The sequence below is a fragment of the Mastomys coucha genome, unplaced genomic scaffold (genome assembly GCF_008632895.1).
Source record: "Mastomys coucha isolate ucsf_1 unplaced genomic scaffold, UCSF_Mcou_1 pScaffold13, whole genome shotgun sequence".
NCBI classification, from domain to species: domain Eukaryota; kingdom Metazoa; phylum Chordata; class Mammalia; order Rodentia; family Muridae; genus Mastomys; species Mastomys coucha.
The window spans coordinates 66,562,474-66,580,551 of record NW_022196895.1 but is presented as its reverse complement, the minus strand read 5'-3'; the positions used below and the strand labels follow the sequence as shown (position 1 = coordinate 66,580,551).

General features: G+C 43.0%; 1 protein-coding gene across 2 annotated transcripts in view; it reads right to left on the bottom strand.

The window, feature by feature from the left end:
• Positions 1-877: 877 nt before the first annotated feature.
• The window catches only part of Mbd2 (methyl-CpG binding domain protein 2), a 58,011-nt gene continuing 40,810 nt past the window's right edge, over positions 878-18,078 (bottom strand). The window contains exons 4-7 of one of the 2 annotated variants that reach the window (XM_031365995.1): positions 10,447-10,537; positions 9,142-9,319; positions 4,267-4,405; positions 878-1,344 (exon numbers count right to left, since the gene is read on the bottom strand). In XM_031365995.1, coding sequence (XP_031221855.1) covers positions 4,279-4,405; positions 9,142-9,319; positions 10,447-10,537 — 396 coding nt within the window. In that variant the 3' untranslated portion in view covers positions 878-1,344; positions 4,267-4,278. Of the gene's footprint in view, positions 1,345-4,266; positions 4,406-9,141; positions 9,320-10,446; positions 10,538-18,078 lie in introns of those variants that run through there. The other variant, XR_004117363.1, reaches the window with a different exon arrangement.

The following is an 18,078-nucleotide window of genomic DNA, read 5'->3' as shown; positions in this document are numbered from 1 at the left end:
GGAGGCCCTGGGGATAAAGGACACTGGTGGTTACAACCTTGACCACATTACTTTGAGCCTAATTTTATTTTGTTCTTTTTTGGTGCTGAGACCTGAACGTAGAGACTCAAGCATGCTTAGCATGTGTGCTCATTTAAAATGAACATACACACAGCACAGGTGCAGAACATAAACACATAAACTGTACCTATAAAGCAACATTATTTTGGCTCCATTTTTCATAATTTCCTTTAAATTCGTCATAGCCATTTCCTCTTGTCATTGGCTCTGATCAATTTAAATATGTTTTCACTTAAAAACTCATTGAATAATTCAATGGCCGTTTTAGTAAATAAATATCAAGCAATGGCCGTTTTAGTAAATAAATATCAAGCAATTTAAGTGGTCAGAAAGTTAGGCTTCGGGCTTCTGACAGAAGCAAATGTGGCTGGTCAGTAAAGTAGCACACTCTGGTTCATGAAGCTGTCTTAGAGGCTGCCTCTCAGGGTAGCAAAAGATCTGATGTGCTCTACTGACTTAGTCAGCTCGTGAACACTAGAAAGGAAAAATCCTAGTCAAAACAACTGGAGCTGTGGACAGCACCTCCAAGGGTCCTTGTGAACCTAACTCATGTCCCATGAGAGCCTTACTGTGTAACACTATCCACAGTACTAGTCCTGGGGAAGAGAGGAAAGCTGTCTGCTAGAAGCCAGGTGAGACTCCTAGGGAAACCACAGTCCTCACACAGAGAAGCCTGCAGGCACACTGCAAGACGCCAGCTACTTCCTATCACCTCCAATACCACACTATGGGGCAGGGTCAAAGTTGAAGGTATATGAGGAACGCTATCCAGGGGCTCTTATTGTGTGTAATCTTTAACAGAAGAAGTTCCAATCAGTCTGTGAATATAGTCATTTATTTGTCTTTACAGTGATGATGGAAGAATGTACAGGTATCTTCTTTCAATAAAGTATAAAAATCTGTTTATATACAGTGAAGTATAATAATCTTTAATTGGGAAACTTATTTGGTACTCCTGATCTGTTTATATTAAAACTGTGGGGGGAACAAATATCTCACGTAAGTGCTACATTTCCAGTAGACTGCACCTGGCATCAAAGCTCCACTGCATTGTAAGGGCCCTGCTTGATATTATAAAAGACTAATTTTAAGTCCTAGGATTCAAAATAAACATCATTTGGAATAATAGATATATACATCAAAAATACATCTAGAAAGGCATTGGTTAGTGCTATTAAAAAGCTATGTGCTCAGGTACACTTTTTCTTACAGGCGAAACCTGGTGGAAATGTTTTCATTCCATTTCTAGCAATTTGCTCTTGGGGAAGGTCAGTCGAAAGTTACCTGTGAAGACAAAAGAGAGAACAATGACTTCCTAGGTCAAAGGTCAGAGAGACTCACTAGGACGCCATCCCTCCAGCCCCGAAGAGCACTGAGCTGCAGGCTGGACAGAGATGGCTGAAAACCCCAAGTCCTCATGCTGCAGTATTTCATTCTGATTACTTTTAATACCCAGGCCACTGCTTATACAGTATTTAAATTGGTCTACAACTAGCTAAAAAAGAATAAAAAGGAAACTCAGGAGGTGTATAAATAAAATACTCCAAAAGACAACAGCCAAACCCAGACATGTTTTTGAGAAAATCGGACTTAATAATGATATCTTGTACTTCACAATGACTGATTCACTTCTCAGCACTTGCAGATGTGCCCGAGTCATCCTGAGTACCAAGGTAAGATGATCCCGTGCAACTGCACAGTGAACCGCTTATATCTTTGATCTGGTTCATACACAGCTGCATGTTCAAACGCATTTGTTTCTGTCATTATCTCCTTTCCCAATCACTCTTCAAATGCTTGGTAACTGGGGTACTTATCTATACTGTAAAATCTAAGTACTATAGAAGACCTCAGTATGCTGTTAAATAAACAAGTGTATGCCATTCCTGTATATATGGAATATTAGAAAGAGCACATCATGAGGAGGGTGGCAGACGTGAGGAAATTAAAGCCTAGAAGAGTCAGAGACAATCTGTTAGGAGCCATGTGAAACTGGCCAGCCCCACCTCTTATCTAGCTGTAAGCTAGAGCCCTGTCTATTTTATACATAAGTGTGACATCTACTCTGGTTGGGTTGTCATGCTCCAAGTTATTAAGGATTCTGAGTGCATATAGGATAAATGAGTAGGTTATGCAAATATAATTTTAATAACTAAAAAGTATCCTAAGTACTCCATAAGCTACAGTCAAACAAGGTCCTTGAGGTCAGAATATAATATGCATAAGTCTGTCTCTATTGAATGTGTCAAAATAATGGTCATTTTTTTTTAAAGAATTAATTAAAATCTTAACCATTCCTCAATACTCTGAGCAGGTGCTAGCTCCTGTCCATGGGGGGGCGGGGGGGAGAGTTGCCTAAATACCTGCTTATCAACATGAGCTGTCTGTGTGCTGCCCCAGAGCATGCTAGAAGGTCATCACCCAGGAAGGTATATGAGGAACGCTATCCAGGGGCTCTTATTGTATGTATTGAATCCAGGAAGCCAAGGTCTGTTACATTCTAACTATGCCTCTCCTGACTGTCCACGAGTCAATTCTAAAAGAGAGGGGAAAAACCTGACAGAAGAGGTGAGCCACCCCAGACTGCATCCTGATACATCGGCATAGACTGTGGCATGGGAACAAGACCCATGCGGACAGCCTTACTGCTCCAGAGACTGTGGTTAGGGCCTCAGACCAAAGGAACATGCTCTACACGTCTCTCTGTGACAAATGTAACACACACTCAACGAACTCATCAGATTTCTACAGTGCATCCTTTTGGCTTGTAAAACCAAGTCTAAAATGTCAACATAGTGTCTTCCTGTTCTCACTGAGGAAATAAAGGGCTTAAAATAAGACTGAGCCAGGCTCCCAGTAAGGAAAGAAAGAATTAATAGGACTGACGTGGATCTAAACAATCTGTATGGCCAGGAAATTGTGTGCTGGGTGGTGCTGACCTCGCTGCACAGGAAACAGCAGGAATTACATTTACTCCTTGGTTGCAGAGTCATCATGGTATGGGTCACTACTAAAGTAAAAAGAGGCACCCAAGGTGATGCCAACAATTAACCCATCTTCTCTCCAATCTCCACCTGTGCTCTGCTCCTCTATTGAACAGGACTCCCACACAGCAGCTCCAGTGGGAACCTCATTCTCCCTTCTGCTCTCTCAAGCTCACTTCCAATCAGCCAGGAGGAAGTTGGTTCTACCAATGTCTCAGTTCTACCATTTCCTGCTCATCTCCTGTCACCTTGAGAAAGCCACCACTGCCCCTTTCTAGACTACCACCAACATTCCAACTGGTCCCTGCCTGAACGCCTTCTCTACTCCATGCCAAACAAGCAAATCTGATCATACTACTCATCTTCTGTGAACTCTGAGCAAGCTCAAAGGCTGCGCCAGGACTCACACGCCTTCCTAACTAGGCCTGCTGCGCACACAATCCCCACTGCTCCCTAGGCAACAAGATCACTACATTCCCACCTCATCCCTTCTCTGAAGAAAGCAATCTTCTCTCTGCTGACCCCTCTAACCAAGCCACTTTCTACCTGTGCTCTGCTTGACCCAACTCTACCCATCTTTCAGGACCAAGGTAAACATCCCTTCCTCAGGGTAGCTTTGCCCACCCATCATGTTCTGCTCTGGGGTTTCCCCTCTCAGATTTGGTTTTTGAGGGAACGAGCCATGGGTATGTGTTGTAGAAAGTACAACAGATCTTGACAAGACACACACACACATACACACACACATACACACACAAGCTCACAACTGCATCTTTAGGGTAAAGTTGTGTTTTACTTGTCAATGCTCTTCGCATTCTCTATCTAATGCACAATATGAAGAACCGTGCTTATCTTACTGCCACGGTTCTAAGGAGGGCATGGCGTCCCCCAGAAGGCAACAGGCCAGCCACTCCTCCCACACCGAGAGCCCTTTCTCCTTCCTCTGCTTTCTTTCAGGATACCCTGGCCATTTTTTTTCAGCATCAATTAAAACCATATTAAGTAGGCCAAAGGATCCCTTCTAGGAAGGTGGCTCTGCATCAAGAACGTCCTCCCAGAATTAGGACAGACATGATAGCTTATCTATCTTTAAGGCAGAGCAGGGCACATGCAGGACCCATGAGTGTTGAGCAGGCTACAAAGAGAAAACAACATGAAAGCAAATGCCTTCCCTCTGGGAGCCTCTCCCTGCAAGCCTCTCTCCATGCCTGGCGCAGCTCACCTGATCATATTCTTACGCCTCATCTCCACTGTCCATGTCAATGTCTACTTCCTCCGTGTCCGCAGCCCGGGACAGGATGTCCGCCATCAGTGCTTCCTCTAGTTTCTTTCGTACTTGTTGGACTCGCTCTTCCTGTTTCCTTTTCAAAAACAGGAGGAAATGAAACTGAAATTTCAGTAATAAAAATGAAACTAGTCTGACAGCCCAGCCCCTTCCAGGACTACACAGAAAAGCACACTTCCTTCTCCTTCCAGGACTACACAGAAAGGCAAACTTCCTTCTCCTAAGGCTTTCCAATGCAACGACACAGAAACCAGACAGGGCTAACTCTCCCCAGAGAGCAAACTACCAATGGGCTGTTCAACAGGGGTAACTCTTGTCTCCAGAGTTTCTGGAAGGAATACATAAACTTGAGTGGCCTTTTCCTCAATTTCAAGAATTTCAATTATGTGAAGATTTGGGGTTATAACAAAAAAAAAAGTAGAAGTAACTTGGAAGTGAGGATATATAATGGAGATAGCCTGGAATAGGAAAGGAAACAACTTAGTAGGTGAAGCCTCAAGAGAGACATGTGTTGGGCTTGCCCTGGCAGTCTGTGGCTGAGTCAGGATAGAGGAGTACTTCAAGACCAGACCAGCAGAGCAGGGCCAGCACTGAGGACAAAGACCAAAACTTTCTACCCAACTGAGATGAGCCAAGTAGACAGACCATACCATGAGCTTCTCTAGCTTGCTGACAGCAAGGTGACATCAAAAGTGGCAATGATTCTACATCATAAAGAAAGCCCTAAACCATTACATGCAAAACAAAACCAAGGATGAAGAGGCTACTAGAATGTTCTACAGCTCTGTGAAGCACAGCTGAACCAACACACACAGAGACCAGTTGGTCTCAGGGAGATGAGACCAACTCCCTGAGAAAGCAAGGACAAATGGACATCCAGAAGCTAGCCAGGAGGCCAGAACGAGAAATAGAGAGACAGAGGAAGAGGAGAGTGGGCTAGCCTCACATAGACAACAGCCATAACCTGGCATGTGAGTAGACGGGTGATGATCAGAATCTACACAGAGGAGGTGAAGGGGCCACAGCAACAAGGAAAATTCAGGGCTGTACAGAAAAAAACAGTGCACTTTCCTCCCACTAGGGCAGACAGACTGCAGCACTGCCCAAACCCAGGATACCAGACAGGGCGAGGAAACATGTCTTGGAGGACTCTAGCAGATCCCTGGGAGATTGGCCAGCTGTGGAGTCCGCTTTGTCCTAAAACCCTGGAGTGAATGACACTATGTCCACGGTAAGGAGTGTAATAGGCACCAGGTAGCTATGAAAACACTTTATCTTTATTAAAAGAAATAGCACAAAGAATTGCTAAGAGACTTCCAGTTCCTAAGTGGGGATTCAAATCGACAGGCGGAAGCAGTCTGACCTCTGACCTCTGACCTCTACAGTTTCTTTTACATCAAATGAGTCTGGAGTTCAACACCTGTTCATGTAATGCAGCGGGTACAGAAGAAGACACACGTCAGTCACAATGGCAGGCTCACCACTAATGTCAGACCACGAGAGGCACAGATGCTGGCAATGACCCATCAGGAAGGCAGCATGGGGCATACTGCACCTTGTGAAGATGTTTAGCTTGAGCTCTACTGTCTATTGATGAGTTTCTTTTACTTTGAATGTGACTTCTTGCCTTTAAGCAACAAATGTGCTTGCTGTAGGAGTAGACAGAATTCTACGATGTTCTCTAAGACTCCCCCACATCCAGTGTGTACTCCTTATGCAATCTCCCCCAGGAAGAGTGGACAATGTTGGTAGATACAGTGGATGTTGCTCTATAACTGGTTACTAATCATAGAATCATTAATTAATCAAAAGGAAGCTGATTCTAGTGAACTTAACCAGTAAGAAGTGTGCCGAGAGAGCAATATGAAGGTGTACTGAGAAGCCAAGTGGGGACTGCAGGTCAGTAGTGGGAACCTCAGGTCAGTAGTGGGAATATCAGGTCAGTAGTGGGGAACACAGGTCAGTAGTGGGGACTGCAGGTCACCTTCAAGAGTATAGACCAGCCTTTGTTCAGCAGTCAAGAATAGAACAGGGGTCTTAGCTCTGTAACACACAGTGAATTTCTTCTCGAGTGTCTGTAGTTAGATAGAGACTCCCATGTTCCAGAAGTAAGATGGTCCAGACATCACTGCTTCCAGCCTAGGAGGCTAAGTAGAGTCCAGGCTGTCGAACCCCAGATTATGAGCCTGTAAGTGACTTAAGACTACAATTGATGGGAATGTGACTGAGTATCAGAAAACAATTACACCCATGAAAATATTATCAAGTATGCTGAAGAGATAAACTTAATGCTGAGATTTTTAGCCAAAGGCTTACCTGGGAAGCATATACACTGCAGCTAGAATAATGGAGAGGATCAGCAGCCCCTGTGCAAGACTGAGATCTTTAGCTAGAAGCTTTGCAGAAGCAAAGGCCGGCTCCAGTGAGAGGAGGAGCAGCACTTCCACTCAGCGCTCCTGTGCCAACTCGACAAGCAATGCTGCCTGGTGACCCTGCCATGCTGTTTCCATCACATGCGGGGCCTGCTAGACAGTCAACCAAGCCTGGGTCTGGTTTGAGATCATGCCTCTACTATCAACAGGCCTAGTGTCGAAGCCACTGGCATTCTCAATACCCTAGTCTAAACCATGCGCCTTGTGAAAATCCCGTTTGTTATCTCTGTGCTCATAGCAAGAAGGAAGCAGCCTTGTCCCCCGGGTGATTGTCTTCCTCAAGGTCACAATGATCCACAAAGCAAACTCATCTCTTGCTTTGGTTCTTTTATTTTGTTTTTTTATAAATTCTTCAAAAATAAAGTTGATTGCAAATTCCAGGAAACGAAAGCATCTGGATACAACCTTGAACTGTTCCTATCTTTCCAAAAGAGATTATTTTAGAGCCCGAGAAGGGTTTTTCCAATTATAAATCTTGCTAGACTCATATATTCAGAAACATTTCCATATCAACTCTTTATAGATTTAGATGAAAACAAAAACAAACAGAAAACTATTTTAAATTGGATGTTCCCAAACTGCCATCTGCTGGTTTCATCTAGGAATGTTAGTCCAGGAAAACTCAGACTTAGATTCAAATAGAGATAGTGAAGTGCACATACAAACTGCCATGTTTTCAAAAACACAGCAATGTCCTGAGGTGGCATTATCATCACTACAAAGTTCAAAGGTCCCAGAATGGAATTTCCTTGTGATCTCATGATTCAAGGTCTTACTTCCCCAAAATAACAGTTTGTTTATACCTCGGGGTGCTGTCCGTCTGAGCTGGGTTTTCCTTTTACTGTTATTACTAAGCACGTGCTCTGTGGCCCAGCCTTAGAAAGAATGAAAGATCTTCATAGGTGTAACTATGTCCTCTCTTATTCCTGACTGATTACTTCTTCACTCTGTTTTCCTCAGTTGCTTCCCATCTTGCTCTACTGTATGATTATGTGTGCATAATAATGTGCATGCATGGATGCATGTGTGTGTACATGTGTTCATGTGTGTATGCTTGTGGGGGTGTGTATGAATATATGAGTATGTGCATGGATGGATTGTGTCTCTGGAACTCTTTTAAATCTTTACATGTAACAAAGTAGATGTAATAAACCTCTAAACTGAGTTTGAATGAAATAAATAAACACATGATAAGCCAACTGAACTTTAAAATGCAACTGAGCTTAAGGCAGCAAGACTGGCTGTCACCTTCTTTAAAGAAAAGTTGGTTTGCAGACAAATGCATGCAGGAAGAATCAAAACGACGTGGTGAAAGGGTTAATGGTGTGGTTTGGGGATAGGATACCTGCCCTGAATGCTAGAGGCTTGAGTTTAAATTTCAAGCACTACAAAGGCAAACCAAAACTAAAAAGAAACTGCATAAAAGGCCCAATGGGTGAAAGGGGCTCATTAGAGCAGCGCTCCAGAGGCACACACTGGCTGCTGCATTGAGAATATGACTAATCCGGTGACGACATGCCTGTGATGGTCACTCTGAAACAACACTTATTTTCAAGAGTATTTTCCTTACCAAGATCTTTATCACATTCCATGCATTTCACAAAAGCTCTGTATCTTAGTTCTACTGCTGTGTGAAACATCAGAACCAAAAGCCACCTGGGGACAGCTAGGTTTATTTTCATTTTACTTTCATATCACAGTTCATTATCAGAGGAAGTCTGGGCAGGAACTCATCAAGCAGGGCAAGAGTCTGGAGGCAGGAGCTGATGCAGAGGGTGCTGCTTACTGGCTCATCCTCATGGCTTGCTCAGTCCGCTTTCTTATAGCACTGAGGAGCTACAGCCCAGAGATGGCACTGCCCACAGTAAGCTGAGCAGTCAAGTCACTGCCCTGCAGGCCTGTCTACAGCCTAATCTTATGGTGGCAATTAATCAATTGAGAGTTCCTCCTCTTAGATGACTCTACCTGTGAGTAGTTGGCATAAAGCTACCCCAGACACCTGTAATACCGAAAAGATGATCTCTGACAGATTCATCCCTTCTACATAGAGCTTCCCACACCTTTGGGGGGATTTGTATGCATACAGACAAAGATGTCTTGTCTATGGGATGACAGGCTGAACACAAAATTCACTCATACTTCACATACTCTTTCTACACTCAGTGTGCAGGTAATTTCCACAGCATTTTTAATAGTTTAGCTCATGAAGCAAAGTTTTATGGCATGAGGCTATTCACTTACAGTGTCATATCAGACCTCAAAAGGCTTCAGGTGTTGAACTGGGTCTTAAGTTTTGAATATAGTATGATCAACTGTATTAGCCGTGGCATTGAACCCAATGGCTTACTGAAGTATTTAAGATGATGATAAGATGGCTTACCTAATGTCTTCATCTGTAACAATGAAAGCTTTGCAGAGGGGTTGAGATGTGTTAAGCCACACAGCAGGATTCTTTTCCACAGCTGCGGAGACTTGTCCTGTGATGGGCGCTGAGCTTGTGTGCAAAGCACTGGCCACCGCAGACAGGAGGGTCTCATCATTACTACCCGGGCCGACTCCTGCGAGAAGAGCAATGCTGTGAGGAAACCGCTCCTGAGCTAACGGGCCTGCCACTGCCTAAAACAGCAGTAAGTTTATGCTTGCTTAGGGTCATACAAAGGGCAAGCGACAGTCATGCACTAGCTACTGCACACCAAAGGGCTGAGAAGAAATAGTGCACAACACTTAAGGACTTTAGACAAAACTTCAACTTTAAAATACATTTCTTAAAGACCAAACTTTTGAAAAGTTATGTTCATTTTCTCAAGAAAGGTCAACTATTTAAATAATTTAAGACCCTGTAAGATCATTATGCTATACTCAAGTATCCCTGTTAACATAACCTGGATTGATTTCTTCCTATTTAGCTTTTAATAACAATTTCCAATCTCTAGGCTTATCATCTATATTGAGACTTCAGGCAAGGTCAGTGCCAGCATGACTTGCCCAAAACTTAGTTGTCACTTTCAAAGACCAGAACCAGATTCCTCGAAGTAATAGAAGCACGGCCTCACGCTTGTGGGGGCTCTAGCCACAGCAAAATTGAAGTGATTCAATCAAAGTTCTGAATTTATTTAAAGCAATGATGTCTAGGAACATACAAGTATGAGATAACAACCCAACTGTACAACTGATTTCTGAGAAATCCACACTAAGTCAATATCGAGGACTGAAATTCTAATGCTTGAAAAACAATGTAACTCTTGAATATGACATAACCATATGAGAGCAGCAGTCTACAGAAAAGCAGGAGGCCTGCAAGTTGTTATTTCAGTGGAAAAAGAGAAAGAAACTGCTGGGCTGAGATGCCACTACAGCAAGAGATGCCCCTGTTCATCTGCAGTCAGTGCTGACGCAGCACATGGGTTAAAGGTCACAAGGCTAGCCAAGAACCAAACATTTCTCACAGAAGAAAAAGAACAGTTAAGGCTGACATACTATACAGAAGGATTGTTATTATACATGTCTGTCATGTATGATTTCTCCTGGTTTACAGTATGAGAGTCATGCCATCCAGCAAAGAACATGGACCCCAAAACAAAGGCCCGCCTATATTGGTCAATTACAAATGCATAATATCTAAGTACAGTACCTGGCACATAGTAGGTACATAGCAAATATCTATTCAACTCAATGTATATGATACCTTGAAGACCTTTAGGTAGCTCCATGGTTTTTATAATTTGTTCTGTTACATCTGATGCACTAAGTCCTTGTAGCCTCTTCTCCCAGAAAAGCTGTAAGGCAAAAATACCACTGTTAGCATGCATTTCTGAGACGAGGGAGTAAGTAGCAGAGCTGGCGGTGCTGCTGAATAATGAAGTCAGGTCAATAGGCTCCTACCGTGTTCTGACTCTTTCCTTACAGCGTGCTAGATGAAATGCCAAACAAGAATTCTTTCAACACGTGATAACGCCATCGGATGACATTACTCAAAAAGTGTTTTGATTTTCCAAACTCAATTGCTTCAATATTATAGACTGTTGTGTTTTATAAATTATACATAATTGCTCATAAGGTATAATTTGAATTTTTAAAGATTCATTTAGCGTAAAATACCAATATTAAAATTTATCAAAGAAAGAAAAAAATAACCAATATCTTTACAAAAACATAGCTTTTCTAAGACATTTATACGTTTAGTTTTCAGTACAGTTTAGGGGGTAAACACTATACTTACTGTTGATAGAAAGTTTTCCAAAGCATCTTAATACCAGTGATGAATCACCTTCTCTCTGCTGCACTGTCCCTGGATCACTCACTCACTCAATGGTCCCTGCCTCAGGGAGCTACTGAGGCATACATTTAGCTCTCGAACAGCAATGCACACTTTTACTTTATATGCTTTTCAGATGCCAGTCTTTCTCCCAGTCAGCTATCATGGTTCGCTGAATGTGGCCATCCATGCAGCATCTTCTCAGAGTCCCTACAACACACTCTTTGTCTTGTGCACACTAAACAATGGCTCTACTCCTGTTTCTTTTTAACCTACATCTTATTTACTGTAGACAAAGAAAAACAAAGGCTTCTCTAGGACTCTCTTCTTTCCTTTAATCTCAGACAAGAGGATCTGTTGCAGAGGTGGTACTGAGACAATCTGTGCAATGAGTAGGCAGGGAAGCAACAGAACTGAGCTTGTGGAAGACATGTGAAGGCCTGTGGGAACTCCAGCCCTACCGCCTGTGACATGCACAGCCTTGGTCATGGCTTACCTTTTCAAAAGCTTTAATTTTCCTTTACAGATGAGGGAGCAATGGCTACCACACAAGACAGCCGTGGAGAGTAAGTGAGGTGCTACATGTCAAGCGCCTACTACACAGTAGTCATAAACTTCCTGTACTTAGTTTTAGCAGGGTTAGCTACTTTTAGGGCCTTAGGAGCTTACTATGTAAAGTTTCAGATAACCACCCGTCAGACAAGGGGAAGAGAGAAGTGTAATTCTCCTGTGGCAGAATAATAATGCATTGTATTTATAACCTCAAACCTATCACCAGGGACAATTTCCAACAAAGTACTCTAAAGACTTTTGTGTATATAGTTAATATAGTTACATGTATTACCTCTTCCTGAAAAGTATGATCAATAAGTAGCCAATATAAGTAAGTCAATCAATACTAGAAAGATGGAGGTATATTAATCAAGAGTTCAGTATAAGTATGATGGCTATCATAAGCATCTTGAGAAATCCTTTCTACATTCCGTTTACTGCTTGATAGGAAAATATTATCTTTGTTTTGAATACCACAGCTATTTTTTTTTGGGGGGGGGTGGCTCGAGACAGGGTTTCTCTGTGTAGTCCTGGCTGTCCTGGATCTCACTCTATAGACCAGGCTGGCCTCAAACTCAGAAATCCACCTGCCCCTGCCTCCCAAGTGCTGGGATTAAACACATGCGCCACCACCACCTGGCCACAGCCATTATTTTTAATAATTGAGGGAAATAAAATCCAGCTAAATTCCTAATTAATATACACAGAATTCAGAGCCGGGAAGATGACTGTCAGTAAAGTGCTTGTCTTGCAATAATGAGGACCTGAGTTCAATCCCCAAAATCAAAGTAGAGTTGCCAGTGGGGTGGCACAGGACTGGACTCCCAGCACTGTGGCAGGAGAGAGAGGCAGTTCACTGGGGCTTGAATGCCAGGCCAGCCAACTTAGCCGAAGTGGTGAGATAGACCATTAAAGATGGAAAATCTGTCTCAAAGAAGTGGATGGCATTCATGGGGGTAACAGCTAAGGCTGTTGTCACACACACACACACACACACGCTCACAAAATATAGATGTAGAATCCAAAGTTATGTATGTTTATGTTATACACATGGCTATGTATGTACATATGTAGACATCCCACTGTTTTGCAAGTTCATATTCATTGTTCAACTTACTACAGAAAATGGCCTGCATACTAGACATATGCAAACATTTTGCAATTATTCTCTAAACAAACAGTATGCTAACAATTTACACAGTGTTCACATCAGAATAGATATTATAAGTAACCTAAGTATAACCTAAAGGATAGAAGAAGATGTGGAATAATATGTTGTCATACATAATACTGGCATATTACAGAGACTTCAGCATCTTATGGGTCTGGATATCAGTAAGTGGTACTAGAACCAATCTCATGAGGAAGAAAGGACTCTATACTATAACTTAATTTGTAAAAATAAAAATACCAAGAAATAAAAGTATGGGGATTATGAGTGGGCATGACTGCCGTTATTCTACATTCCAGAATTAAAACATGATTTTGAACCTATCAACTATAATGTTTACCTTTAAAAGTTGTCAATGAAAAGGAAAATTATACAAAAAGAAAAAAATCATGCAAAATATTGGAAACATGGATACACAGCTCTAGATTTTTATCAAGTCATATTACCACTGTGGGCAGCTCCCCAAACTCTGTGATCTGCTTTACTAGCCTCGGTTTACAACTCAGTCCTAGGGGGAGAACAAGGGAGGGAAAGTCTTTTGCCTAAATGTTTCTCAAGTTCCTCTTGAAGCCCAGGTGTTAACCCAGATTAGATTACGTTCATCTGGAAGCTTCCACAGACAGCTCGTGTCCAATGACAACAACAGGCCAAGTGCAAGTCTTTCTGAATGTGAAGTGGCTAGCTTCCTCTCTGTGCTGTGATAAATTCACTGACAAAAGCAGCTTAAAGGGAAAGAGAGTTATTTAAGCCCACAATTCCAGGTCACAGTCCTTTGTTTTGACAGGGATGTGAAGGAATTAGACAGACAGACAGACAGACAGACAGACACACACACACACACACACACACACACACACACAACGAAGAACAGAGAGAGAATGAATGAAGCAAAACCATGTGATTTAGCTTGCTTTCTCCACTCTTTATCTAGTTGAGGCAGACCAAGCTGAGGGAATGGTGCTGCCCACAGTGAGCTGCATCTTCCCACATCAGTTAACACATCAAGACAACCCTCCACCCATATGTACACAAAAGGATCTAGAAAACCAGATGTAGATTACTGTCCCAGAGACTCTCTTCCTGGATGATTCTAGATTGTTTCAAATCAACAGCACCATCACAGAAGCCCCATTTTACCACAGCTACCTAGTCTCTCCCAGCACACTTTGTAAAAACTACCATTGTCTTCAATTCTAACATGAAAATGAGATTTCATCTGCCTAATTCAATCTTGTCCTCAATCCAGTCTTGCTGCACACACACACACACACACACACACACACACACACACACCCACACCCGCACACCCACACACACCATGCCAACCTTTCTGTAAATGTCTGTTGTCTCTTCAGTCCTGGTAGCCACAGACAGGTCAGTCCCAAAGTTGTGCAGGCTGCAGCACAGAAGGGGTGGTTTACAAGGAAATGATAATCAGAGAAATAAGCCCAGCTCAGTAAGTATTCTCTGAGCACCCATCCCATGCACTGTATTTCGGTGGGTAATGGAATGTTCATGAATTGGCAAAGAAGCTCTGTTTGGTGAAAATAAACAAAGCAAGGGCGACCACAGAGACTGCAATCATGCTGACAAAAGAATTAACCTCAATACTGGAAAAGGATTTTAAGAGGTAGCACTAGAAAATATACAGGAATAATCTATAGGCAAACAGGAATTGAGAGCAAAATCTACCCAAGGAAACTGCTTAAGCAGTAGCCAGCAGTTTTCAGTAGTTTTACACAAAGCAGCCAAAGTGGGTAACTTCAGATATTTGTCCTAAAGCCTGACCCTCCGCAACTCCATTTCCATAGCACTGGGTTTCAGTAACTAACTGTTGTTGCAGGTGATTCTACTGTGGGCACAAGAAGCCTGGCTTGAGTTATGGTGAGAGAATGGCAGTATCTAAAAAAGGGCACTATGCTGTCAACACCACATTTTAGCCCCAACTATGTCTAGGGATAGAAAAAGTACAAGTTATTCTCTATACCTCAGACTAGAGGGCAATAGTGTTCCCCTCCCACTTTATTTCACTGTAGAATAGGTCGTCAAAACTCTAGTGACTGTTTAGGGGTAGAGAAGGGGCCCGTTCAAAGTTCAGCTGAGGCAGGACAAACATACTCGGTCACTGGATCTCAATGGCACAGGTTGAACAGCAACAAGTGACAACTATCACTTAGCCAACCACAACCCCAGCCCTCTGCTAAATGCTTTGTTAGAAGAATTTAGTCACTGCGTGCTGCACCATTTGGAAAATATCTATAAATTCACATTTATAGATAGAGGTGGTGAGGCTTGGTGAGGCCGAACAAGGACTGAGAATTCAAATCATGTTAGAATAACTAAACAAGCCTGCCCCAGACAACACAGCAGGAAGATGCTTAGGCCATGGCTCTCCACTGGACCAAAGAGCACAAACCTTGGACTGTTCTACGGGACATCCAAAATGGATGAGAGATTTATCTATCTTTTCCTGTCAAGAAAGCTACTGAGCGAGTCTGAAACCACTTAAAATATAGGATCCACTTAAGGGACCTATAGACAAACACTCTGCAAGTCATGTCTGGTGTCTGCCCTTTCCTTCTGCAGAATACAGAGCCCTGGTGAGCAATACCTTTAGCTAAAACTGGCATAGAATCTCAGGGAGATGTTAAACTGTTCTTTGGATAGTTCATGTGATTTTTGAAGTATTAATTATAGACTGAAAATAAGCTTTCTCGGGCCCACCTGCAAACACCAATCATCTAAATCAACAGAATTTCCAGAGGATGGAAATTTTAAAATGAGACTATTCCTTTGAGAAAATATTTCCAGGAACCCTAGACTGACAATGTATATGAGCACGTATGTCATGCAATGAATGGCGAGAAAGACTACTTCCTAAGCATGTGTAGCTGAGAGCTCCCCAGCCTCACTCTGCAAGACTGCTCTACACCACATGTACCAACACCTATTTCTCATATCCACGGCAGGAAGAGTCTGTGCCAAATATACCATCATTATTTATATTTACAATTATACCCAATTTGAAGACTATCAGTATCTTTACAATGTCGAAGATTCACGTGGCATAAAAATATCTTCCATATTTACTCAGGACCTCATCTTGACAGTCAACTGGGAAGATGAAAATCTCTAACTCTGAATGGAGGGGTGAGCCTCAGACTGAGAGCAGCCTATATCCTAAGCCGTGGTTTTCCATTATGAACTTGGTGGCTATCCCTCTGTAACTATCAGTTTCCTTCCTTATCAAATGTACAATAAGAACCATTACAAACTGTTATAGAAACTTAATGAGGTTTGCTGAACCCCTGAACAAAACCAATATAAAACAACCACGAGTTCAATGTGGGTCCAAAAGTAGCAATTTGTCATCTTAATGAAAATCTCAAGGTAGAAAGGAACAAGATAAAAATTACTTTTGAAGGACATCAACAATTGAGCCTTATCACATGCTCAAGCATCTGTCCTTCCCTCCCAAATTTTCTGTGGAGAATTTGTTGCTACTTCAAGTCTGTCTGTGTCTGTCTCTGTCTCTGTCTCTGTCTCTGTCTCTGTCTCTGTCTCTCTCTCTCTCTCTCTCTCTCTCTCTCTCTCTCTGTGTGTGTGTGTGTGTGTATGTGTGTGTGTGTGTGTCTGCCTGCCTGTCTCTCTCTGTCTCTCCGTCTGTCTCTGTCTGTTTCTCTCTCTCTCTCTCTCTCTCTCTCTCTCTCTCTCTCTCTCTCTCTCTCTCTCTCTCTCTCTCTCTCTCTCATCCAAGCCGGTTCCCTCCCATTCGGACTAAGTCTCAGTTCTGACTGCAATGCTTTCAGAAGCAGTACCAGAGACGTCATCTGAGAGACTAGAGAAACATGAAAACAGGCCCCCTTTTTAAAAATGAGAATTCCTAGGCACCAAAAGCACAACCTCAAGCCAGGTCCAGGGCTCTTCCTTCTATAGGAGCTACCCCAAGTACAGGGCCCCTGCACTGCACACAGGGCCCTCAGTAACTGTACACAAAACTGGTGGAAGGTGGTATAGGCAGCAGTGGAAGAGAGAATGGATCATGCTGGGCAGGAGCATTTTGGGGTGTGCTATAACATAATCTCATCCCACAAGTTTTTCAAAAAGACAACAGAAAATCAGTCTGTCTGGACTTATGCAGTAACCTTTGCCCTACACACACACACACACACACACACACACACACACACACACACACTGGTCCCTTGCTAAAATAATGCAAGAAGTTTCCTCCCTGTAATTCCACATTGAGAGGAATAGTGAAAAGGGGTCACTTCCAAGGCTATGCACACTTGAGCCATGTGGGTAGAAAGCGGGAAGCCTAGGGCGCACGCATTAGCCAGACCTGTTTGCATTGTTAGAGATGGGATGGTGCCATAGGCACCAAGAAGTGTAGACCCACCATGCTAAGCATCACGGTAGCGTTTGGAGCACCCAGACTTGGGAAGCCCGGCTTTAGCCACTTGTGGCTGGTGAGCACTTTGCTTTGCAAACTTCTTGGTTGTTGCAGCTCACACACTGTACTGTGGCCCACCTAGCACCCTATCAATGGGCAAAAGGAGCGAAAGCCTATAGAAGATCTGAATCCTTTTCTCTTTCAAGTCCAGTGGATGGCATAGGCAGCTTTTAATTAAGAGCTCCACAAACTGTAATTTCTTGTTATTTTTAGTCTGTCTGTTTCTACACTGTGGTGATGGCAAAGCCCTCAGAGAAACCTCAGGAGAGCTAGGCTTGTGTCTGGAACGGCAGGCAAAAGAGAACAGGGAACAGATCTGATCTGTGCTGCAGTCCCAGCAGGTTTGAACAGAGAGGCCCTCCCAGATACAAGCGTCTACAGCAGGGCTTTCCAACTTGGCTTTCTGACAGTTACGGTGGATCTTTGGCAGCCCTTTCTGCCTGGGGCACCAGGTCATTTCTAACAATCTAAAAGTGTAGAAACTAGTGAGACATTCCTGGGTGTCAGAGGAAGAAGGAGAAATAAACTGGTTTAGAATAAAAATGTCTGGTCCAGAGAGAGCACAGAACGGAAAGGTATTTACCACAAGAGGACCCAGATCTCAGAAGAGAGCCAGTGAGAGCGGTGGAGACCATTACTGCAGGGAGCCCCTGCCCAGCTTGTACTTTCAGGGCCTGTAAAACCCACCTAAGCCCCTGAGTTGGCTGCCTCTTGGAGCACTGCCAGAAAACTAGCACTGGGAGCGGATCAACACAACAGAACAGAACTGAAAGGATGTTTGTGGACTTCTAGGTTCATTTTGCTGGATTTGAGCAGGTTTTGTCTTACTGGTCTTCTGCCCATTTATTTATTTTTTTGAGTTTCCTATTGTTTTGAGGGTTTT